This window comes from Natator depressus, chromosome 5 (genome assembly GCF_965152275.1).
Source record: "Natator depressus isolate rNatDep1 chromosome 5, rNatDep2.hap1, whole genome shotgun sequence".
NCBI classification, from domain to species: Eukaryota; Metazoa; Chordata; order Testudines; family Cheloniidae; genus Natator; species Natator depressus.
The window spans coordinates 38,424,988-38,451,762 of record NC_134238.1 but is presented as its reverse complement, the minus strand read 5'-3'; the positions used below and the strand labels follow the sequence as shown (position 1 = coordinate 38,451,762).

Genomic DNA, 26,775 nt, shown 5'->3' with positions numbered 1-26,775 from the left:
CTTATAGATGGCTGAAAATCTGAAGCAAGCTCCTTCTGACTAGTGAAGACACAACTGGAAGATTTTGAAGAGCAGAGAGGTGTCTTGTATTCAACTGCTCGTACCTCTGAAAGCCAAAAATCTTATAGCTTGGAGTTCTTAATGCTTGAGACCTTAAGAACGGGAATCTTGTGTGGATTGTATCCTTAAATAGTTTTTTAAATTGAGAGACAAAAACTGTGTCCTTGAATATGTCCATTCAACTCCCACTGACTTCCAGGGTTGCTCTTTAGAGTGTGTGAAGACAAAAATTGAGCCCAAGACATTATGAAACTAAGGAATGAAAAACTTCACTCTAAAAGTGCTTCTCTCTTTACTTAGTTCATTTTAAGCGGCTTTCAATGCAGTGCACTACATGAAACAAATGTTGATAAGTCTTCAGTTGCAGAGAATGAGATAAAAAGGGAAATCAAACCACAGGAGAACAGGCAGTGCAGCTGTTGCAGTAACTCGAGTTTTTTGTATCACCTTGCAAAATAGCTTAAATATTTCATTGCTCCAAAACACAAAGACAAGTACTTATTGCACTTGTCATTAATAAAATATATAAAACACAAAAACTTGCTTTAAAATAAACTGGTTGATATAAATTATAATTTAATTAATTTTTGCAGGGTTAGTTTTAATTGTATTAAAACAATTTAGTAAGACGTCATAGCTAAAATTCACTATTTGTGAAAAACCAAATTCTTTCTGGAACTATTTACATTTTATCAAAAGCTCGTAAGTCAGTTTGTGCTATAATGCTGAATTTCCACAAGACTATTATTGATTCTCTAGTAATGACATACTGTCCCTGGAACACTGGTATCAGATCAGCCCAGAACTGTAACAATAACATTGCCAGAGAGTTCTCCAATACAGGAGTAATGAACAGGGCAGTTCTGAGGGAGTTCTCCAGGTGAGGGAGGAGTGACCAGGTGACCCTTGGGGTGAGTTTGTCATCTGTTTGTTGTTGTGTGCTTTCTTGATTGAAGTGTATAGTGTGGTCTATTTAGCGGGCTGTATGCTCACCCTAGACCAGGGGTGGGCAAACTTTTGGCCCAAGGGCCACATCTGGGAATATTGTATGGCAGGCCATGAATGCTCACAAAATTAGGGTTGGGGTGCAGTAGGGGTGAGGGCTCCGGTTGGGGGTGCGATCTCTGGGGTGGGGCCAGAAATGAGGAGTTCAGGGTACGGGAATGGGCTCCGGGCTGGGACTGAGGGGTTTGGAGAGCAGGAGGGGGATCAGGGCTGGGGCAGGGGGTTGGCGTGTGGGGAGAGGCTCAGGGGTGCAGGTTTGCAACATCGCTTACCTCAAGAGGCTCCGGAGGCAGCAGCATGTCCCTTCTCTGGCTCCTACGCTGAGGCGTGGCCAGGCAGCTCTGCACACTGTCCCGTCCGCAGGCACCGCCCCTGCAGCTCCCATTGGAGCGCCAGAGGGGGCCATTGGAGCACATAGGAGCTGCAGCAGGGCCATGCCACAGCTTCCGGGAGCCGCATGGTGCGTTCCCCGACCCTGCGACCTGGCTGGAGCGGGACCATACTGTGGCTTCCGGGAGCCTGACCTGGATCTGGCCTGCGGGCCATAGCTTGCCCACCCCTGGCCCAGACTGATAGCTTCCTAATGAGGGGCTTGTCTACCATCCATTGAGCCCTGATCCCTTTAGGGCCTCTTGACAAGGGGGGTATGGCTAACTCAGGTAGAACAGCCAGCCCATAAGCGACCAGAGCAAACAGGAACAGCAAACAGGAGTTTTCAGAGGGAGATTAGAGTGGGAGCAGAAGATACAGATACACCTAACAAACATTCTCTAAACTTAGGCCAATAATTGACCCCTCCAACCACCCCCTCCCCCACAGAAAACAAACAACCCCCCTCCCCCCCCCCAAAACCCTGCAAGAGTAAAAATAACAAAGCACAAGTCCAGCAGCAGAGTGGGGGCTACCCAGTTTATTTCAGAGACTGCAGCATGTACAATTACCTGCCTTGTGGGCAGGTGGCGTATGTATGTATTCAGTGCAAGGAGCTCATGGCCCTCAGAGACCATATATGGGCTCATGAAACCAGAGTGGCTGAACTGCAGGAGCTAAGGAAGACAGAGGTACATAGATGAGACTTTCTGGGACATAGTAGAACGGTCCTACCCCCAATCTGGCAGCTTCTGTGCTGTAGAGGAGGATGAAAGTCTTGGAGAAGGACTATATCAAAAAGGAGCAGAGGGAAACAAGCCCATAGTTGGGGAACTCCTTTCAGATGTCATGATATTGCCTCATACTGAGGATCCTCCTCTGAGGGAGGTGACCCCAAGTTATTTGGAAGAGACAGGCAACAGTAATGGAGGATTTATTACAAATATAGAGCATTAGGTTTGTGATGACTGGGAGAACCACCTGGTGAATTGCCTGTCAAGTGGGAAGGTTGTGGATCTCTCAAGACATCTAGATAGACTTATGTGCAGTGCTGGGGAGGAGCCAGTGGTTGTGGTACATGTAGGTACCAATTACATCAGGAAAGGCAGGGGAGAAGTTGTGGAGGCTAAATTTAGGCTGCTAGGCAAGATATTCATATCCAGGACCTCCATGGTACTATTCTCTAAATTGCTTCCAGTTCAATGTGCAGGTCCAGTTAGACAGGCAGATCTGCACAGTCTCTATGCGTAGATCAGACGGTGTTGGTAGGAGGGATTTAGATTTATTAGGACCTGGGAACTTTTTAGGAATGAAGGAGACTATACAGGAAGGATGGGCTCCACCTAAACCAAAATGGAACCAGACTGCTGGCATGTAAAACTAAAAAGCTCATAGAGGAGGTTTTAAACTAAGGCTTAGGGTAGTGTTGAGATTTGTGGAGGAACGCACAGGCCAGGCAGACCCACCCCTTAGGGGAGGATTTATTAAAGGGGATATTCTATATCCTCATAAAGAGAAGAGGATAGAAGTTGATAAATTACAGGTAGGAACTGAAGAGAAATAGTCAAGCAAAAGAGAGTTCCATTCAGTTACATTACATGAAGGCATACAACTAAATATTGACAGATCTTTTAAGTGACTGTATATAAATGCTGGAAGTCCAAATACTAAGAGGGTAAACTTGAGTGCCTGGTATTAAATGAGGCTACTGAAATAACAGGCATCACAGAAATTGGTGGAATGATGATAATCAATGGGACACAATAATACCAGGGTACAAAATATATAGGAATGACAGTAGGTCATGCTGGTGGAGGAGTGGCACTATATTTAAAAGAAAGCACAGAATCAAATATAGTAAAAATCTTAAATGACAAACTTGACCACACTATCTCTATGGATAGAAATTCCATGCTTGAATAATAAGAGTATAGCAATAGAAATATACTAACAATCACCGCCCAGGATGGTGACAGTGATTGTGAAATACAGCCAGGGACATTGGAAAGGCTAATAAAACAAAGGCCAGTAATAATGGAGTATATCAACTATCCCCATGTATACTGGGAACATGTCACCTCAGGATGGGATACAGAGATAAAATTAATGACTGCGTCTTGGAGCAGCTAGTCCTGGAACCTAGAAGGGGAGAGGCAATTCTCAATTTAGTCCTAAGTGAAGCAAAAGATCTCGTCCAAGAGGTGAATATAGCTTAACTGCTCAGTAATAGCAACCATAATGTAATTAAATTTAACATCTCTGTAGGGAGAAAATACCAAAACAACACACCACAGTACCATTTAACTTCAAAAAGGTGATCTATACAGAAATGAGGAGGCTAGTTAAACAGAAATTAAAAGGAGCTGTCATAAGACTGAAATGCCTGCAAGCTGCATGGAAACTTTAAAAAAAACACCACCACCATAATAAAGGCTTAAATGATATCTATACCTCCACATTTAAAAAAAAAAAAATAGAGAACTAAAAATGCCATCATGGTGAAACAGAGTAAAAGACACATTTACAGACAAAAAGACACTTTTAAAAATTGGAAGTCAAACCCTACTGAGGAAAATAGAAAGGAACAAACTTTGTTAAGTCAAGGTATAATTAGGAAGCCCAAAAAAGAATTTGAAGGGCAACTAGCAAAAGACAAAAACTAAACAGCAAATTTTTTTTAAAAAATATATCCGAAACAGGTGATTGAGGTGCTAAATGAACAGTCAAGGAAGACAAGGCTGTTGCAGAGGAGCCAAATGAATTCTTTGCATCAGTCCTCACTGCACTCACTCTTAGGTAACAAATCTGAGGAACTGTCCAAGATTGAGGTGTCAATAGAATATGTTGTAGAACAAACTGATAAATTAAAACAGATAAGTAAAAAAAAAGCCAACAATGTTAGTTAGGAACCATTAGGAAAGGGATAGATAATCAGATAGTAAATATAATACCTCTATATAAACCAAAGGTATGTCCACATCTTGAATACTATGTTCAGTTCTGGTCACCACATTTCAAAAAGAATATATTAGAATTGGAAAAAGTCCAGAGAAGGGAAACAAAAATTAATAGAGGTACGTAACAGCTTCCATATGAGTAAAAAGAAAGTCAAGCATAAAAAGACTGGGACTGTTCATCTTAGAAATGAGATAACTAACAGAGGATATGACAAGGGTCTATAAAATCATGAACGGTGTGGAGAAAGTGAAAGTGTTATTTATTGCTTCACATAAGACGTGAACCAGGGGTTGGCCCAATGAAATTAACAGGCAACAGGTTTAAAAACAAACAAAAGGAAGTACTTCTTCACATAATGAACATTCAACCTGTGGAACTCATTGTCAGGGGATGTGTGACGGCCAAGAAAGAAATAGGGTTCAGGAGTCCTTCAAGGGCTGTTAGTCAAGATGGTCAGGGACACAACCTCATGCTCTGGGTATAATCTCTGACTACCAGAAGCTGGGACTAGAGGAGAGGGGATGAATCCCTCACTAAATTACCCTGTTCTGTTCATGCCCTCTGAAGCATCTGTCAGAAGATGGGATACTGGGTTACATGAACCACTGGTCTGAGCAGGGCCATCCCTACCCATACGCAAAGTATGCAGCTGCGGGCTGCACCAGCCCCTGCTCCACCCCGCCTCATCCCACCCCTGCTCCACCCCGCCTCATCCCACCCCAGCCCTTCCCCTGAGGACTGCAGCAAAGGTCGGGTGCCCTGCACTCACAGGCAGCAGTCAGTGGAGCGACCCAGCTCCAGCCCGCTCCATGCCACCAGCTCCCAGCTATGCCACTGGTGAGTGCTGGGGGGCAGTTTCCCCTCTGCCCCCCCAAGTCTCCCCCGGCAGAGGCCTGGGGCCCCACACAGTTCCCCCGCAGGGGGGCTACGTAGGGCACCAAAATGGCTAGGGATGGCCCTGGATCCAAGTCAGTATGTATGGCGTTTCTTATGTTCTGGTTTCAGCCGGGTTCTGAAACTGTTTTCCACAGTAGCACTGTGCCCCTAACCATTGTTGCCAGAAGTCTTGGTGACAAAGGTCAAAGATACCATGCTGAGGGTCTGCTCACAAATGTGGCTCAGCCTAGTATTACAGAGACTTCATGCAGTGTCTGGAGCCTCCTCTCTCAGAAAGCTGCACATGTTATGCTCAGTATGGTTTGACTTTTTCCTTTTTTTAGTTAGAAAAAAAGTTAAAGGAATTTCCTTATGTGTATTTATTGTCTGTTTGGCAACAGGGTGTACCCCCCAAGAAACAGTTTACAGTTAAAACTCACTAATTTTTCAACAACCCCGTTGGCGGTCTTAGTCAATGGTCATGGACTAAAGAGGCATGGAGGCAATGTCTGAAAGGGTATGGCCATTCTAAGCTACCTTCTCACCTGAAGAATTAGTCCTTGCTGGTCAGGGCTGTAGCACAGTGGAAGTGCAGTATGGAGGCCTGAATTGCCACTACCCATGCCACCCCTGTTCTGTGGATAAACAGCAGATTTTTCTCCAGGGCACTCAATTGTACTTTTCAAGTGTACTACATTCACTCATACTAGAGTACACACTAGAGTAACCAGTGTCTCTCTCCCTCACCCCCCATTCAGAGCAATAGATAGGATTTTTTTTTTTTTAATTAGCGAGGGTAGTAGTTTAAAGCAGTAGCGGAAACTGAGTTTAAGACAAAAAACATGGTTCCTATTGCTTATTGTAGGCACCCTTTACTAACGGGGCCTCTGAACTCAATTGAGAGAGTGTTCCAATTGGGAAGATCCTGAGCACTGTAATCCAAACTTGGAGTCCACAACTCCCATGATGCCTTGGGAGGAGAGAGAGACTTCTTCTAGGGAGAGCAAATGATAGACTCTATTTTGGAGAGGCGATGAGATTGCTTTTGTGGAGCTTTGTCCATACCAGGAGCTGCTGCTCAACTGCTGCTAGGAAGCTAGAAGCAACTACTGAAAATTTGCTGGGGGTTTGAGCAAGCAGGGAGCCTAAGAGACTTGTTGGCTTCATTGGAAGCAAGGCAGAGACTGTTGTTGTGCCCAGAGCTGACTGAGGTGGATCTGCAGTGAAGGCAGTGTGAGTAACCACCACCCTTTTTTGGGAAAGTACTTGCAAGGAAAGGGGCATAGCAAAGCCTTTAAGGAGTTGTCTGAGTCTGAGAAGAGCAGAATGGTCTTCTCATCAAACCAGAACCCAAGTTTGTTGACATTTGATTAAAACAACTCCAATCTTCAGAAGGGGTGCGCAGCTTGAAAGGATCCAAAATTAGAAATGTTCTGCCCCTTGTTGCCTTGGCTGGACTGATTCACTGGACCAACGAAGTGTTGTCTTCAGCTTCAAGATCTCCAAGCACGCCCACACAAACAAGTGTTTAGAACTCTGAAGTCCAGAGGAGTGTCCACTCAGGGGTGGGTTAAATGGTGGCAGTTTTAATGCACGTTAGATAAATTTTATTTACTACTGTAAACTATTTTTTTAAATCGATTGATGAAACTGCCACACCCACTAACTTCAATTAGTAGTGACATTTAATCTCAGTCTGTTATACCGTGTTTCCTTACGTTGTTAAATAAAGGTATGTTAACTTTAATCTAAATGTATACTGGGTGTATATTATTTATAATTGGTATTTTTTAGTTAGACCCATTGCATGGATTAGAATACGCTTATTCATGGAGGCTCCAATTTAGTGTGTACAGGGCCCAGCCCGGTGGATACACTGCCATTTTTAATTTCCTTTACAAGTAAAAGGACTGCAGCAGAGTAGGAGATAGAGGATTCCCACCTATACATCACCACCACTGGTATACTCAAGATCTCTTTTTCTGTCAACAATATCAGGAGCCCAGGCACACAGGTGAGTGTTGCTTGTCCCCACGGAGGAAACGGGGGTTACATTATAAAGGCAGCCATACACTTGCCTAAAATAGCTGAAGGCCCAAACAACCTCTAAATCTGTAATGAAGTGTTGTTTGTTGTTGGAAGGAGCACAGAACTGAGAGCCAGAAATTCTTGAGTTTAATCCTAGCACCAACACCAACTCCCTTTCCCTATTTGTAAATTGGGGATAAATATTACTTATGTGCTTCAGAGGTTTCATGAGGATTAATTAGCATACGTTTGAGCTTTGAAAGTGAAATGCACTAATTATATGAAATATTTAAAAACCTGTAATTAAATGGTGTCAGTTCAGACACTCATATATATTTGTTCCCTCCTCACCTCAGGCTTAGTTAACTTATCTGTCATGACTGGTCTTTAAAATAGATTTTAGTTAATGCATTTATGGCCATTTTTAATTTACATATACACAAACATGTTCAGTATATGAATAAGGATATACATTTTTAATATGTGCTTCTATGGCTTAAAAGCAAAATGTTTAATATAATTAAAAATATCATGCATGGGCAGTATGTCTTTTTCAAACATCTTTTATGATATTCCTGAACCAAATTTCAGAAAGGTGCTGGTCTCCACAGACTATTATGACAATGAAAAGCTACCTTTTTAAAAACTAACCCATTTTCAAGTTCTGAGCTGAAGAATCATTTTTATTTTTAAAATTTAAATTTCTGAAGACTATTAGACATTTTTCTTGTTGACATTGCTTAAAACATCTCAAACAACTTGGTTTGAGCTTTTGAATTAAGTTTAACCTTTGAACAGAATGCTGCAAGTGTAGAAATTTCACTCTAAAAGAACAATATTTGAAAGTGAGAGTGAAACAAGGAGCTTACACTTCTCTTTCAAACCTGCATTTACAAGGGTTCTGACTTTTTAGACTCTGGCACAGGGAAAAAAAAAAAGCCTGTATAGTGCAGACTGCTCAGGAACTACCATCCATCAAATCTGGTTAAAATACAAACAGTATCTATGTTTTAAACCTGTCCACTTCCCCCACTCCTCATTTTTGAGCAATGTTTCTATCTTCAGTCAAACCTATCCAAACCACTTATTCAAGCCATGCTTTAGTACTCTTCACTGATACATAGAATCACAGAATATCAGGGTTGGAAGAGACTTCAGGAGGTCATCTAGTCCAACCCCCTGCTCAAAGCAGGACCAATCCCCAACTAAATCATCCTAGCCAGGGCTTTGGCAAGCCTGACCTTAAAAACCTCAAAGGACGGAGATTCCACCACCTCCCTAGATAACGCATTCCAGCGTTTCACCACCCTCCTAGTGAAAAAGTTTTTCCTAATATCCAACCTAAACCTCTCCCACTGCAACTTGAGACCATTACTCCTTGTTCTGTCATCTGCTACCACTGAGAACAGTCTAGAGCCATCCTCTTTGGAACCCCCTTTCAGGTAGCTGAAAGCAGCTATCAAATCCCCCCTCATTCTTCTGCAAACTAAACAATCCCAGTTCCCTCAGCCTCTCCTCATAAGTCATGTGTTCCAGTCCCCTAATCATTTTTGTTGCCCTCCGCTGGACTCTTTCCAAATTTTTCCACATCCTTCTTGTAGTGTGGGGCCCAAAACTGGACAGAGTACTCCAGATGAGGCCTCACCAGTGTTGAATAGAGGGGAACGATCACGTCCCTCGATCTGCTGGCAATGCCCCTACTTATACAGCCCAAAAGGCCATTAGCCTTCTTGGCAACAAGGGCACACTGTTGACTCATATCCAGCTTCTCATCCACTGTAACCCCTAGGTCCTTTTCTGCAGAACTGCTGCCTAGGCATTTGGTCCCTAGTCTGTAGCAGTGAATGGGATTCTTCCGTCCTAAATGCAGGATTCTGCACTTGTCCTTGTTGAACCTCATCAGATTTCTTTTGGCCCAATCCTCTAATTTGTCTAGGTCCCTCTGTATCCTATTCCTACCCTCCAGTGTATCTACCACTCCTCACAGTTTAGTGTCATCTGCAAACTTGCTGAGGGTGCAGTCCACACCATCCTCCAGATCATTTATGAAGATATTGAACAAAACCGGCCCCAGGATCAATCCTTGGGGCACTCCGCTTCATACCGGTTGCCAACCAGACATGGAGCCATTGATCACTACCCGTTGAGCCCGACGATCCAGCCAGCTTTCTATCCACCTTGTAGTCCATTCATCCAGCCCATACTACTTTAACTTGCTGGCAAGAACACTGTGGGAGACCATATCAAAAGCTTTGTTAAAGTCAAGGAATAATATGTCCACTGCTTTCCCCTCATCCACAGAGCCAGTTAATCTAATTGCCCCTTATGATGAGATAGTCAGGCATGACTTGCCCTTGGTGAATCCATGCTGACTGTTCCTGATCACTTTCCTCTCGTCTAAGTGCTTCAGAATTGATTCCTTGAGGACCTGCTCCATGATTTTTCCAGGGACTAAGATGAGACTGACTGGCCTGGAGTTCCCCGGATCTTTCTCCTTCCCTTTTTTAAAGATGGGCACTACATTAGCCTTTTTCCAGTCATCTGGGACCTCCCGCGATCGCCATGAGTTCTCAAAAATAATGGCCAATGGCTCTGCAATCACATCCACCAACTCCTTTAGCACTCTCAGATGCAGCGCATCCGGCCCCATGGACTTGTGCTCGTCCAGCTTTTCTAAATAGTCCCGAACCACTTCTTTCTCCACAGAGGGCTGGTCACCTCCTCCCCATGCTGTGCTGCCCAGTGCAGCAGTCTGGGAGCTGACCTTGTTCGTGAAGACAGAGGCAAAAGAAGCATTGAGTACATTAGCTTTTTCCACATCCTCTGTCACTAGGTTGCCTCCCTCATTCAGTAAGGGGCCCACACTTTCCTTGGCTTTCTTCTTGTTGCCAACATACCTGAAGAAACCCTTCTTGTTACTCTTAACATCTCTTGCTAGCTGCAACTCCAAGTGTTATTTGGCCTTCCTGATTTCACTCCTGGATGCCCGAGCAGTATTTTTATACTTCTCCCTGGTCATTTGTCAATCTTCCACTTCTTGTAAGCTTCTTTTTTGTGTTTAAGATCAGCAAGAATTTCACTGTTAAGCCAAGCTGGTTGCCTGCCATATTTACTATTCTTTCTACACAACGGGATGGTTTGTTCCTGTAACCTCAACGAGGATTCTTTAAAGTACAGCCAGCTCTCCTGGACTCCTTTCACCCTCATGTTATTCTCCCAGGGGATCCTGCCCATCAGTTCCCTGAGGGAGTCAAAGTCTGCTTTTCTGAAGTCCAGGGTCTGTATTCTGCTGCTCTCCTTTCTTCCTTGTGTCAGGATCCTGAACTCGACCATCTCATGGTCACTGCCTCCCAGGTTCCCATCCACTTTTGCTTCCCCTACTAATTCTTCCCGGTTTGTGAGCAGCAGGTCAAGAAGAGCTCTGTCCCTAGTTGGTTCCTCCAGCACTTGCACCAGGAAATTGTCCCCTACACTTTCCAAAAACTTTTTGGATACATTTAAATTTGTAAAAATATTCATAAAATTAACAGTAGATCATTTAAACCTTTAAGTGTCATCTGATGACAGCATTAAGAGGAGGGGATGAGGGCATAGAAATACAATTTCAAATAAAAGCATGCTTTAATTTGAAGTTAGCAAAAATGGAATTGTTTTAGCCTATCAGACTGCAGTGATTCTGTACCCTTACCAACACAACAGCATGGTAATTAACTTTTATAAAAGTGTAGTCAGAATTAAACTGAATTACTTTAGAGGCACCATTTGAATTATATAAAATCAACATACGATCAAATTAACAGTCACAATTACATTATATCTTTGATTCCTAAATGCTTCAAACTTATACCTGAATCACTTCATTTGCCAATAAATTTCAAACACTTTGTGGGGAGGAACACTTGTGCCTATTTAATCAGTACACAGTAGCACAGGAATAGCCACACTGGATCACACCTGTGATCCATCTAACTCAATATCTGAGAGTGGCCAGCATCAGATGCTTTAGAAGAAGTTGCAAGAAATGCCATAGTAGGCAGCTGTGGGTTAATCAGTCCTCCATAAAAAAAAGTGTTACCCTAACCCTCAATATAGTCTTAAAAAACCTCCCAAAACACTTTCCTCACATTAACTACTATAACTGGATATTCATGTTATCTATACATGTCCAATCACTCAAAATCTTGCTAAATTCTTGGCTTCAGTAACACCCCGTGGCAATGAGGTCCAGTCTAGTTGTGTGAAGTAGCATATGTTTTTATCAGTTTTGAACTGGACACCTTTCAATAATCATTAAAAGCGGCAAAGAGTCGTGTGGCACCTTATAGACCAACAGACGTATTGGAGCATAAGCTTTCGTGGGTGAATATCCACTTTGTCGGATGCATCCATCGAAGTGGGTATTCACCCATGAAAGCTTGTGCTCCAATACGTCTGTTAATCTATAAGGTGCCACAGGACTCTTTGCTGCTTTTACAGATCCAGACTAACACGGCTACCCCTCTGATACTTAATAATCAAGTGTCCCCTTGTTCTGGTGCTCCCTGTCTCATAGAACAGAAATTCCTGAACTACCTTCTCTAGACCATGCATTATTTTGTATACATTTATCTGGTGTCCTTTTATTAGTTTCATTTCCAAAATACACAGGCCAAATATTTTCAGTCTCTTCATATGAGATTTTTTCCATGCTTCTATTCATTCTTCATACCCTTCTCTGAATCACCTTTAATTCTGCCATATCCTTTTTGAGATGCAGTAATCAATACTGCAGACAGTACTCCAGATGAAGGGAAACCACTAATTTGTACAAAGGGATAATGTTTTCTGTATCATTCTCCACCCCATTCCTTATGAATCCTAGCATTTTACTTGTTTAAGGTATAACTGCACACTGAACTGAGATCTTCACTGAGCTGTCCACAATGATGTCTAGCTTCTTTTTCTGAGTCACTGCTGTTAATTTTGAACCACGTAATCTGTCTGAATCGTTCAAGTTTCCCTTTAACACATATTACTTTGTGTTTATCAACACTGAGTTTCATCAGCCGTTGTGTCTCCCATTCACCTGGCTTGGTTAGGGCTTTCTGGAGTTCCTCAGAATCTTCTCTGGTTTTAACTAACTTAAATAATTTTTTGTCTTCTGCAGTTTTTGCCACCACACTCCTTACCCCATTTCTTCCAGATCATTAACCAACCACCAGTTCTGGTATGAAACCTCAAGTCACCCTGCAGTTCGTATTCTGCTTCCCGATGATGAAAAATGATCACTTTGTTTTGTCTTTTAGCCAGTTTCTTATCCAGGAAAATATTTTATCCCTCACAAGGGACTATTTAGTGTCTACAGAGGTTACCACACCACTACTAATTAGTCTCTTGGTTAACAGGTTCTCTTTTATGCACCACTTCATACATTCAAAGAATTCTATCAGATTGGTTTCTACAAAGGCAAGTTGTGTCTGGCGAAACTGCTTCGACCCTACCTATATAGTGTGGGGTTTTTTAAGTCAATTTACGAGGTATAGAAGGCTTACTGGTCTGTAATTCTCTGGATCGTTAGAGTCTTTTATAAAACACAGGTGCAACATATGTTACCCTCCAATCCTTTGGTGCAGTTAAGTTTCTTAATGACATTGCATGATTTTTCTTAGCCATGTAATTGATAAGATCCTTCAGAACTCTTGGGTGTATATCATCTAGACTTAGGCTATGTCTATGCTACGAAATTAGGTTCAATTTATACAAGTCGGTTTTGTAGAAAACGTTTTTATACAGTCAATTGTGTGTGTCCCCACACAAATGCTCCAAGTGCATTTAGTCAGTGGAGTGCGTCCACAGTACTGAGGCAACCATCGACTTCTGGAGCATTGCACTATGGGTAGTTAACCCACAGTTCCCGCAGTCTCTGCCGCTCATTTGAATTCTGGGTAGAAATCCCAATGCCTGATGGGGCAAAAACATTGTTGTGGGTGGTTCTGGGTACTTATCAGGCCCATCCTTCCCTCCCTCCCTCCCTCCGTGAAAGCAACAGCAGACAATCTTTTCGCGCCTTTTTTCCTGGGTTACCCATGCAGATGCCATATCATGGCAAGCATGGAGCCTGCTCAGCTCACTGTATGTCTCCTGGGTGCTGGCAGATGCAGTACTATATTGCAACACAGCAGCAGCTCATTGCCTTTTGGCAGCAGACAGTACAGTATGACTGGTAGCCATCATCGCTGTACTCCAGGGTGCTCTTTTAGCCGACCTCAGTGAGGTCAGTCAGAGGCGCCTGGGCAAACATGAGAGTGACTCAGCCAGGTCATTTCCCTTTTAAGTTTTGTCTCATGGCCATTCAGTCCTGCTGGCAGTCGTACTGCACCGTCTTCTAATGAGCACCCAGGAGATGATGATGGCTAGCAGTCGTACTGCACTGTCTGCTGCCAACAAGATGTATAAAGATAGATGAAGTGGATCACAACAAGAAATAGAACGGATTTGTTTTGTATTCATTTTCTCCCCCCTTCCTCCCTCCCTCCGTGAAATCAACGGCCTGCTAAACCCAGGGTTTTGAGTTCTATCCTTGAGGGGGCCATTCTGTTTCTCCTTGATGCAAAGCCACCCCCGTTGTTGATTTTAATTCCCTGTAAACCAACCATGTAAGCCATGTTGTCAGTTGCCCCTCTCTCCGTCAGAGCAATGGCAGACAATCATTTTGTGCCTTTTTTCAGTGCAGACGCCATAGCCCACTCAGCTCACCACGGCAATTATGAGCACTATAAACACTGTGCGCATTATCCAGCAGGATAAGCGAAACCAGGCGAGGAGAAGGCGACTGCAGCGCGGTGACGAGAGTGATGAGGACATGGACATAGACTTCTCACAAAGTACAGCCCCCTACAATGGTGTCAATTGGGCAGGTTCATGGCGTGGAACGCCGATTCTGGGCCCGGGAAACAAGCAGAGTGGTGGGACCGCATAGTGTTGCGGGTCTGGGACGATTCCCAGTGGCTCCAAAACTTTCGCATGCGTAAGGGCACTTTCATAGAACTTTGTGACTTGCTGTCCCCTGCCCTGAAGCGCAAGAATACCAAGATGAGAGCAGCCCTCACAGTTCACAAGCGAGTGGCGATAGCCCTATGGAAGCTTGCAACGCCAGACAGCTACCACTCAGAAATCAATTTGGAGTGGGCAAATCTACTGTGGGGGCTGCTGTGATGTAAGTAGCCAACGCAATCAAATATCTGCTGATATCAAGCGTAGTGACCCTGGGAAATGTGCAGGTCATAGTGGATGGCTTTGCTGCAGTGGGATTCCCTAACTACGGACTACGTGGCTCTGGGAAGAAGGATAAAGGAGTTTGAGGCGCAAGTGGTGTTCTCGTCCATCCTCCCCGTGGAAGGAAAAGGCCAGGGCAGGGACCGTCGAATCGTGGAAGTCAACGAATGGCTACGCAGGTGGTGTCGGAGAGAAGGCTTTGGATTCTTTGACCATGGGACGGTGTTCCATGAGGGAGCAGTGCTGGGCAGAGACGGGCTCCATCTTACGAAGAGAGGGAAGAGCATCTTTGCGAGCAGGCTGGCTAACCTAGTAAGGAGGGCTTTAAACTAGGTTCACCGGGGGAAGGAGACCCAAGCCCTGAGGTAAGTGGGAAAACGGGATACCGGGAGGAAGCACAGGCAGGAACGTCTGTGAGGGGAGGGCTCCTGCCTCATACTGAGAATGAGGGGAGATCAGCAGGTTCTCTCAAGTGCTCGAATGCACAAAGCCTTGGAAACAAGCAGGGAGAACTGGAGGTCCTGGTGATGTCAGGGAATTATGACGTGATTGGAATAACAGAGACTTGGTGGGATAACTCACATGACTGGAGTACTGTCATGGATGGTTATAAACTGTTCAGGAAGGACAGGCAGGGCAGAAAAGGTGGGAGAGTAGCACTGTATGTAAGGGAGCAGTATGACTGCTCAGAGCTCCGGTATGAAACTGCAGAAAAACCTGAGTGTCTATGGATTAAGTCTAGAAGTGTGAGCAACAAGAGTGATGTAGTGGTAGGAGTCTGCTATAGACCACGGGATCAGGGGGATGAGGCTTTCTTCCGGCAACTCGCAGAAGCTACTAGATCGTACGCCCTGGTTCTCATGGGTGACTTTAATTTTCCTGATATTTGCTGGGAGAGCAATACAGCGGTGCATAGACAATCCAGGAAGTTTTTGGAAAGCGTAGGGGACAATTTCCTGGTGCAAGTGCTAGACGAGCCAACTTGGGGGGAGCTTTTCTTGACCTGCTGCTCACAAACAGGGAAGAATTAGTGGGGGAAGCAAAAGTGGATGGGAATCTGGGAGGCAGTGACCATGAGATGGTCGAGTTCAGGATCCTGACACAGGGAAGAAAGGTAAGCAGCAGGATACGGACCCTGGACTTCAGGAAAGCAGACTTCAACTCCCTCAGGGAGCGGATGGGTAAGATCCCCTGGGGGACTAACATGAAGGGGAAAGGAGTCCAGGAGAGCTGGCTGTATTTCAAGGAATCCCTGTTGAGGTTACAGGGACAAACCATCCCGATGAGTCGAAGGAATAGTAAATATGGCAGGCAACCAGCTTGGCTTAATGGTGAAATCCTAGCGGATCTTAAACATAAAAAAGAAGCTTACAAGAAGTGGAAGGTTGGACATATGACCAGGGAAGAGTATAAAAATATTGCTCGGGCATGTAGAAATGAAATCAGGAGGGCCAAATCGCACCTGGAACTGCAGCTAGCAAGAGATGTCAAGAGTAACAAGAAGGGTTTCTTCAGGTATGTTGGCAACAAGAAGAAAGCCAAGGAAAGTGTGGGCCCCTTACTGAATGAGGGAGGCAACCTAGTGACAGAGGATGTGGAAAAAGCTAATGTGCTCAATGCTTTTTTTGCCTCTGTCTTCACTAACAAGGACAGCTCCCAGACTGCTGCGCTGGGCATCGCAACACGGGGAGTAGATGGCCAGCCCTCTGTGGAGAAAGAGGTGGTTAGGGACTATTTAGAAAAGCTGGACGTGCACAAGTCCATGGGGCCGGACGAGTTGCATCCAAGAGTGCTAAAGGAATTGGCGGATGTGATTGCAGAGCCATTGGCCATTATCTTTGAAAACTCGTGGCGAACGGGGGAAGTCCCGGATGACTGGAAAAAGGCTAATGTAGTGCCAATCTTTAAAAAAGGGAAGAAGGAGGATCCTGGGAACTACAGGCCAGTCAGCCTCACCTCAGTCCCCGGAAAAATCATGGAGCAGGTCCTCAAGGAATCAATCCTGAAGCACTTACACGAGAGTAAAGTAATCAGGAACAGTCAGCATGGATTCACCAAGGGAAGGTCATGCCTGACTAATCTAATCACCTTCTATGATGAGATTACTGATTCTGTGGATGAAGGGAAAGCAGTGGATGTATTGTTTCTTGACTTTAGCAAAGCTTTTGACACGGTCTCCCACAGTACTCTTGTCAGCAAGTTAAAGAAGTATGGGCTGGATGAATGTACTATAAGGTGGGTAGAAAGTTGGCTAGATTGTCGGGCTCAGCGGGTAGTGATCAATGGCTCCATGTCTAGTTGGCAGCCGGTGTCAAGCGGAGTGCCCCAGGGGTCGGTCCTGGGGCCGGTTTTGTTCAATATCTTCATAAATGATCTGGAGGATGGTGTGGATTGCACTCTTAGCAAATTTGCAGATGATACTAAACTGGGAGGAGTGGTAGATACACTGGAGGGCAGAGATAGGATACAGAGGGACCTAGACAAATTGGAGGATTGGGCCAAAAGAAACCTGATGAGGTTCAATAAGGATAAGTGCAGGGTCCTGCACTTAGGACGGAAGAACCCAATGCACAGCTACAGACTAGGGACCGAATGGTTAGGCAGCAGTTCTGCGGAAAAGGACCTAGGGGTGACAGTGGACGAGAAGCTGGATATGAGTCAGCAGTGTGCCCTTGTTGCCAAGAAGGCCAATGGCATTTTGGGATGTATAAGTAGGGGCATAGCGAGCAAATCGAGGGACGTGATCGTTCCCCTCTATTCGACATTGGTGAGGCCTCATCTGGAGTACTGTGTCCAGTTTTGGGCCCCAACACTACAAGAAGGATGTGGATAAATTGGAGAGAGTCCAGCGAAGGGCAACAAAAATGATTAGGGGTCTGGAACACATGACTTATGAGGAGAGGCTGAGGGAACTGGGATTGTTTAGTCTGCAGAAGAGAAGAATGAGGGGGGATTTGATAGCTGCTTTCAACTACCTGAGAGGTGGTTCCAGACTATTCTCAGTGGTAGAAGATGACAGGACAAGGAGTAATGGTCTCAAGTTGCAGTGGGGGAGGTTTAGGTTGGATATTAGGAAAAACTTTTTCACTAGGAGGGTGGTGAAACACTGGAATGCGTTACCTAGGGAGGTGGTAGAATCTCCTTCCTCTGAAGTTTTTAAGGTCAGGCTTGACAAAGCCCTGGCTGGGATGATTTAATTGGGGATTGGTCCTGCTTTGAGCAGGGGGTTGGACTAGATGACCTCCTGAGGTCCCTTCCAACCCTGATATTCTATGATTCTATGAACTGTGGTGGGGCCATATATGGAACACATATCCCTATCTTGGCACCAGAGCACCAAGGCAGTGAGTACATAAACCGCAAGGGGTACTTTTCAATGGTGCTGCAAGCACTGGTGGATCACAAGGGACGTTTCACCAACATCAACGTGGGATGGCCGGGAAAGGTACATGATGCTTGCATCTTCAGGAACTCTGGTCTGTTTCAACAGCTGCAGCAAGGGACTTACTTTCCAGACCAGAAAATAACTGCTGGGGATGTTGAAATGCCTACCGTTATCCTTGGGGACCCAGCCTACCCCTTAATGCCATGGCTCATGAAGCCATACACAGGGACCCTGGACAGAAGTCAGGAGCTGTTCAACTATAGGCTGAGCAAGTGCAGAATGGTGGTAGAATGTGCATTTGGACGTTTAAAAGCGCGCTGGCGCAGTTTACTGAATCGGTTAGACCTCAGCAAAACCAATATTCCCATTGTTATTGCTGCTTGCTGTGCACTCCACAATCTCTGTGAGAGTAAGGGAGAAGACGTTTATGGCAGGGTGGGAGTTTGAGGCAAATCGCCTGCCCGCTGATTACTCGCAGCCAGACACCAGGGCAGTTGGAAAAGCACAGGAGGAGGCAGTGTGCATCAGAGAAGCTTTGAAAACCAGTTTCAGGAATGGCCAGGCTACGGTGTGAAAGTTCTGTTTGTTTCTCCTTGATGGAACCTCCCCCCCCCCCCCCCCGGGTTCACTCTACTTTCCTGTAAGCTAAGCACCCTCCCCTTCCCCCCTCAATCACCGCTTGCAGAGGCAATAAAGTCATTGTTGCTTCACATTCATGCGTTCTTTATTAATTCATCACATAAATAGGAGGATAACTGCCAAAGTAGCCCGGGAGGGGTGGTGGAGGAGGGAAGGACAAGGCCACACAGCACTTTAAAAGTTATTGAATGCCAGCCTTCTGTTGCTTGGGCAATCCTCTGGGGTGGAGTGGCTGGGTGGCCGGAGCCCGCCCCCGCCCCCCCACCACATTCTTGGGTGTCTGGGTGAGGAGGCTATGGAACTTGGGGAGGAGGGCGGTTGGTTACACAGGGGCTGTAGTGGCGGTATGTGCTCCTGCTGCCTTTCCTGCAGCTCAACCATACACTGGAGCATATTAGTTTGATCCTTCAGCAGCCTGAGCATTGACTCCTGCCTTCTTTCAGCAAGCTGATGCCACCTACCATCTTCAGCCCGCCACCTCTCCTCGTGGTCATATGGTGTTTTCCTGCACTCTGAGATTGTCTGCCTCCACGTATTTTGCTGTGCTCTGTCAGTGTGGGAGGACAGCACGAGGTCAGAGAACATTTCATCACGAGTGCGTTTTTTTCGCCTTCTAATCTTTGCTAGCCTCTGGGAAGGAGAAACATATGCAGCTGATGGAGGAAAAAGGGAGAGTGGTAGTTAAAAAGACACATTTTATAGAACAATGGGTACACTCTTTCATGGTAAACCTTGCTGTTAACATTACATAGCACATGTGCTTTCATTACAAGGTTGCATTTTGCCTCTTGAGGGTATGCCGGTTTGGTGTGAGAGATCACTCACTCAGGGCCGGGCAACAGAATTTGGCTTGCAGGCAGCTTTCGGCTTCTTTAACCTTCATAACATGTAGGAATGGTTTCAAACAGCAGCGCCCTCATTTCCCATAAGTAGCCGCTGTTGGGTTGGCCATTAAAAATGGGTTGGCAATTTAAAAGGAGGGGCTGCGGTTTCTGGGTTCACATGCAGCAGAAATCAGCTACTCCCCCCCCCCCACACCCAATTCTCTGGGGTGATGGCTTCACCCCTTCCCCCACCATGTGGCTAACAGCGGGGAAGATTTCTGTTCAGCAACAGGCAAACAGCCCAGCAGGAACGGGCACCTCTGAATGTCCGCTTACTAAAGCTACCCTATTTCAACCAGGTGACCATGAATGATATCACTCTCCTGAGCGTAACACAGAGAGATGAAGAAGGGATGTTGTTTGAATGCCAGCAAACACCAGGACCATATGCTGCAATGCTTTGTTCTACAATGATTCCCAACTACGTGCTACTGGCCTGGCGTGGTAAAGTGTCCCACCATGGAGGACAGAATAAGGCTGCCCTCCCCAGAAACCTTTTGCAAAGGCTTTGGGAGTATATCCAGGAGAGCTTTATGGTGATGTCCCTGGAGGATTTCCGCTCCAGCCCCAGACACGTTAATAGACTTTTCCAGTAGCTGTTCTGGCCACAAATGCCAGGGCAAATTAATCATTAAAACACACTTGCTTTTAAACCATGTATAATATTTACAAAGGTACACTCACCAGAGGTCCCTTCTCTGCCTTCAGGGTCCAGGAGCCCGCCTTGGGTGGCTTCAGGGTGTACTGGGTCCAGGTCCAGGGTGATAAACAGTTCCTGGCTGTTGGGGAATCCGGTTTCTCCGCTTCTTTGTTGTGAGCTATCCACAACCTCCTCCTCATCTTCTTCTCCCCCAAAACCCGCTTCCGTGTTGCCTCCCACTCCTTGGGCAGAGTCAAAGCACAGGGTGGGGGTAGTGGTGGCTGCACCCCCTAGAATGGCATGCAGCTCATCACAGAAGTGGCATGTCTGGGGCTCTGAACCGGAATGGCTGTTTGCCTCTCTGGTTTTTTGGTGGGCTTGCCTGAGCTCCTTAATTTTCACATGGCACTGCTGCGGTTCCCTGTTATAGCCTCTGTCCTTCATGCCATTGGAGATTTTTTCAAATATTTTGGCATTTCGTCTTTTCGAATGGAGTTCTGCCAGCACGGATTCATCTCCCCATACAGTGATCAGATCCCATACCTCCCGTTCGGTCCATGCTGGAGCTCATCGGCAATTCTGGGAATGCATGGTCTCCTGTGATGATGAGCTCTGCATGACCACCTGTGCAGGTGAGCTTGCCACACTGGCCAAACAGCAAACGAGATTCAAAAGTTTGTGGGGCTTTTCCTGTCTACCTGGCCAGTGCATCTGAGTTGAGCGCGCCGTGCAGAGCGGTCACAACTGAGCACTCTGGGATAGCTCCCGGAGGCCAATACCGTTGAATTGCATCCTCAGTACCCCAAATTCGACCCGGCAAGGCCGATTTCAGCACTAATCCCCTCGTCGGGGGTGGAGTAAAGAAATCTATTTTAAGAGCCCTTTAAATCGAAAAAAAGGGCTTCATTGTGTGGATGGGTGCAGGGTTAAATCGAGATAATGCTGCTAAATTCGACCTCAACTCCTAGTGTAGACCAGGCTTTAGAAAAACTTGTCCTACATGATTTAGGACAAGAAGTCCATTTAGAAGTTACAGATAAGCCCTGTATAGTTCTGCAAATGGAACCAACTAGGACAGCTGTATTAACATGTTAATTGTACTTATCCAAGAGAGGGGAAGTTCCTATTTGTTAGCAAAATATTTGTTTTCTCACTCAGTCCTTCAAAAAAAGAGCAAGTGTTGGCAGGCATACAAGATCTTGGACCCCAGTTCTACATTCCAGGCCATGTCTATACTACAATTTTTTGCCAGCATTACTATGTTGGTAAGGGGTGTAATTTGCGACCCGTACAGCTAGCTGTGGCAGCAAAAGCCCATATAGTGTAGACACAGTCATACTGGAAAATTGGACTTCTGCTGATTTAGCTTATTTCCCTTGGGGGAGAAAGGGTAGGCATGCTAGAACTAGCAGTGTTGCTCGTATGAGATGCATCCACACCAGGAGCACTTAGCCAATATACCTACACTAGCAAAGTATGCCTAGCATTGACTTGGCCTCATTTTAAAAAGGACAGTATCTCAAACAGCACAATGACCTCACAAACCAGTTTTATAGGATTAGAGCAATACCAACCAAGAAGAAGCCACTTACTGAACCATCAGCACTACCCTCAGTGTTCCTTGAAGGCCTTTCAACCTGGTACTGACCACAGTCAATGCTCAGGTAACCCACTGGTTAGCGTGTTATGTGCTCTCCCTTGTGCCCAAACCACAACAGACAAGTCAGTTACAGCCCTCTGTTACAGTGCCTGTCTCTTTGGCTCAAGCTGTAGGGACTTGTGCCTTAAGAAGTCCCCAATTCAATCCCCAGTGTCAGCCACTAAGCGAATGGGAGCTTGTCAGATAGGTAACACTTAGATTAGGACACTTGACAAGGGAAAAGCCAATAACCATACCCTTGTCATTAACTCTGCTCTCTATAGATTCACATACCCAGGCCATGTCCAAGTTTTGCTCCTTCTTCCCGCTTTAGGCTTGCAAAGTTCAGTCTCTCCTCCAGGCAACTCCTGCCTCATCTTCACCACTGAAGCCTCTTCTTTATCTTTGATAGCTATGCTGTCCCCTTCAGATCCATTCAAAATGCGGCTGCCAAAATTATCTTCCTGGCTCAATTGTTCTGACCATGTCACCCCAAGATCACTCTCCATTTATTAAGAGGTGCAGCATGGCACTTTCAAGACATGCCATAATCAGATTTGGAGGCGACTTCTGCAACTTGTGCTCTAAACAGTGTTCAGCAGCATTCATCTGTGAACAGTTATCTTAATACAAAGGTGACCAGTGAAATCTATGTATATAGATATTTTAGTAATCAGTCCATGGCAATACAAATGCAGAAGACATGGTTTGCATTCGAAACAGAGTATATATCACACTTGCTATTAAAAAAAAAAAAGTTTGTTCTGGGAACTAGCTAAGTTCATTTTAAGGGCAACGGGGATGTGGCAGATTGGATAGTCATTTTACCCTTTTGTTCGTCAATACGGTTAGAACTCAAAACTAATTGTTTAATAGGTTTTGTGGAACAGGTTTTTATATTTTTCAAATAAAAAACTTGAGGAAACAACAATTAAAACTCTGGATTTGAGAGCATGTGCAGCTGGAATACTCTTTATTTGCTGTATATTAGAAAGTTCTACTTTTCCTTAACAGAAACTTATATCCATTTTAACTTGGTAAATATCTTTTTTTAAAAATCAGGGATATAGTTTGTTTTTCTGTTGGTTTTTTTTAAAACCCTTTTCTGAGGTACAGGTCCCTTTTCTTGTAAACCATTCTTAACAGGTTGTAGTGGATCATTGGTTTGGTTTGTTTGGATTTGAAGTTGGATTTCCTACTTGTATATTCCTGCCACTGTTGATTACTAGATAATTATATTGGCAATTAAAATAGGCTTATTGCTATAGTTTTCAGGCAAATGTAATTGCAATGCACACAAGCTGACAAACATTTTAGTTTTATAGATCTCTTAACCCATCCTACCCATACACTTAAATGAACACTTTCAAAAGCTTGTTTAGTGCTTTACAACCTTTGTTTTCTTTTGTTTTTATTGTTTTGGTTTCAATATCAGTTTTAAAATAAACATTTAAAAAGGCATGTTAGAAGTTAAGTACTCCTCCAATTGGAAGGGAGCCCCACTTCAAACTGAATACAGTGGCTGGTTTTTCTAGGCCAATGTATCTAGGATTAGTATAATTACAGTTTTAATTTTGTACAGCATCCCAGCTCTCTCTACTCTAGCCTCATCCTCTGACCCCTGTACTGCTTTTGTTGTTACTGCGGAGCTTCTCCTCTTTGACATCTTACCCTCATGGGACTTTAAGATGCTTGCTGCTCCTCTCCCAGCTGTCCTCTTACCTCTCTGACCTTTTTCCTCCTTTCAGCATCCCTCTCTTCCCCCCTTTTCTATCACTGTAGGCTATCCCACCAACCTCCATGTCACTCTGACCCACAACTTGGGCATTATTTTTCACTCTTCCAATCCTTTGCCCCACCCATTAATGCTATTTCCAAATCCTTCTGCTTCTTCCTCCTCATCTAATCAGTCCTTTATTTTCTCCACCTTCACAGCCAATGCTCTCATTTCAGGTTCTTATTATATTCCATCTTGATTAATCCTCTCCTCCGGCCTCCCAAACACACACACACACACACACAGCCCTCCCGCAGCCCAGATAAAATGTTGCCACTAAACTCATCTTCCTCGATCATTTAACTTCTTTCTCCGAGTCCTTCCACTGGCTTCCCATCCAGTAGCCTATCAAATATAAGCTTCTGGTCAACACCGTCAAAGCGCCACATATTACTCTCCCCACCCTAGTTAGTTATCCTGCATTGTCAAGTGTCATGTTGTCCCCGAATCTTCTCCACCCCACCATTGCTCCCAACTTCACCTTTCCATCTGATTCTCAAACAATCCTCTCTGTGCCTTCTATGTGGCTCCCATCTGGAAGGCCCTCCCATGTCCAGATTTTGGTCCACCTGAAAGATCCACTTGTGCTGTGCTGCCTCCAGGGAATCAAATTGACTTGTACATACAAATTGCATATTCTCATTCCTTTTACTCTGACGTTTGTGTACTTGTTTGTCCTTGTATTGAAAGCTCCTATGAGCAGGGGCCAATCTTCGTAAATGTTTGGAAAGTCCCTACATACTGGGCACTATAGCAGAACAAAACCAAGTGGCACTTTAATGAACAAAGTAAGTCAAATATGCTTCCTCACCGAACAACTGCACCTAATGTTATTAGGCTAGGCTAGAACAGTTTTTTGAAAATTGGCCTGATATTTTTAATACACTATCCTTTCTCATTTCCTCTCCTGACTCCAATGCAGAACAAAACCCAAACAAAAAGGTCCGCAGAAAACTTAATGTAATGAAAGAAAATTAAAAACAGATTTTATCTGTTTTTCCGCTTCTTTTAAAAGTGCCTTAGAAATGAAGCTATGGATAAGCAGAATTTCAAAGATGAACAGTAAAGAGAAACTATTAAAAACATAGTCAGTACATTTACTGAAAAATAGGTATTGTTAAAAAGATGGCTGTAGAAAGAAGAGCAGAAACAAATATATGATTGTAATATGGCAGACTACATTGCTACATTAGTTATAAGATATTGCAATATAGATCATTCTTATTGCTTATACATGGTTTCTCTTGCAAACTAGCAGGTTTTTTTCAAAGCCATCTTAAAGTAATGGTAGAATAATGATCCACATTTACATACATTTTTTTTGTATGGAGTTGAGAAAATAGGTAAAGAAAACAAACAACGGGTGAACAAAGGAAAGACAAGGAAAAGCAGTTGCTAAACTTACCATGGACTTGATTGATTTCTGAATTCTGAGAAAGAATTTCATCTGCTAATTTCTGAGCTGTTGGCAAAACTTCTGTGTGGTGCATTGTGATCAAATACTGTACAAACTTTTGTAGTTGGTCTCTGTTCATTTGAAAGAGTGTCTCTGAAATGGGAAGATGCAGTTTGACCTGATCTGGCTTGCGGATCCGGTATAAAGAGAGTGCCACAACGTGTGCACAGTAAAATATGTCCTTGTTTCCACAGCTACAGGTCACTGAGGTAATCTTGCAACGATCAAAGCTGATAGCTACCTTGCAAACAGTTTCTGGCTCCGATTGCATTGCAGGATCTGTCACCGTGCCGCTCAAGTGGAAACCTGTGCAAGAAAACAAGAGACCTTACATTATTCAGTAAAATGTTATAATCTCACTGTCAAGCATTTTTTCTTTTTAAACAAAGAAAAGCAATTATCTACTTTTGAGAAATGCAATGCATCTTTTTTTCTTTTCTAAAAAAAAAAAAAAGATCTAGCTTTCATGGCTACATATACAAAATACGTTCTTTATTGTGTTCTAAATGCCTTTTTCATATCCAAGAAAGCCTACTGATGCAGTCAAAAAGCTTTTCAAGAAGCATTTCCTGCCCTTTGTATAAATGTTCATAAAAGCTTGGTAATCAACAAAACGTTCACTCTGGCAAAAGAAATATAGAAAGAAAGAGTTGAGCCTGATCACACCAGTGGCAAGCCTCCCCAGTAACCTTGAAAATTCTTACAACAATAATTTTTTTTAAACTCCACAGGTACAGACCGCATCTACAAGCAAGTTTTAACATTCTATTGGTAAGTGAGAGAGGTGCTCTCTGATTATATGGCGCACACGCTTTGTCATCAGAAACTCTTGAGTCCTAATTTCCGTTCTACCACCGACTTGCTATGCAAGTCGCTTAACCTTTCTATCTTCATTTCATCATCAGTAAGCTGGAGTTAATGCTTACCCTCCCAGGGATGATGTGGTAAAATTAGTTAATGTTTGTACTGCACTTTGGAGATGGAAAGTTCTACAGTTACTAAAAATATATGAAAAGATATCCTTCTAATTCTGTACTAGAAATAACATTCAAATGCTTAGTAGTTTGCATTATGAACTCACTTTCCTCTGTACTGTGGTGGAGGAAAGGGGCAAAGGAACGGGTCAGTCTTATATGGGGAAAAAATTATTTGCTTCAATAGATATTTATAGCAAGTCCCCTCCACCCCCAAGTTGCCTGTTGCATCAGTATTTCATTATTACAAAGGTTGTACTTCTGTGAGTCGGTGCTCAACCCACCTTTGTTTTTCCCTCATGAAAAACATGATTTTTAAATCTGTTACTATTTTATCTTCCTGATTCCTTTATGCTGTACTTTAGTTTTTTTGTTTTGTTTATGACCATGGAAATGGATCTTACGTGCAACGAGCCAAATTCATCAACAGCATAAGCAAAAGGTGTGACTCCATTATAATGGAATGCACTCATTTATGTAAACAGTAAATTTGGCTCAGTAAATTTTCTCCAAGACTCTGGGATATATTGAATATCAAATGTCATATATCAGCATGAGCACCAGAAAAAGTTACTACCATACACATTTATTATAGCTGAGGAAGAATATCAAATACTCTTTAAAACAAATACTCTTTAAAAACTGATTTCAAAACACTCTTCCTGAAATAAATATGGTTAGCAAAACTGCAGCACCAAAAAAGACACTAAGTCAGCTGGAAAAATCATGATGCTGGCCAACAACCTTGAGCCTACAGTTGTTACAAGAAACCCTTCAAATTACAAGAACCGAAAGATTAGAAGAAACACCCTATTTTTTCCATTTGTTTAC

At 44.0% G+C, this 26,775-nt stretch overlaps 1 protein-coding gene across 4 annotated transcripts in view; it reads right to left on the bottom strand.

The window, feature by feature from the left end:
- The window catches only part of ZSWIM6 (zinc finger SWIM-type containing 6), a 170,464-nt gene that overhangs the window by 58,494 nt on the left and 85,195 nt on the right, over positions 1-26,775 (bottom strand). For 3 of the 4 annotated variants that reach the window (XM_074952604.1, XM_074952601.1, XM_074952603.1), the window contains exon 2: positions 24,920-25,276. In XM_074952604.1, coding sequence (XP_074808705.1) covers positions 24,920-25,241 — 322 coding nt within the window. In that variant the 5' untranslated portion in view covers positions 25,242-25,276. Of the gene's footprint in view, positions 1-19,035; positions 19,228-20,142; positions 21,137-24,919; positions 25,277-26,775 lie in introns of those variants that run through there. The other variant, XM_074952602.1, reaches the window with a different exon arrangement.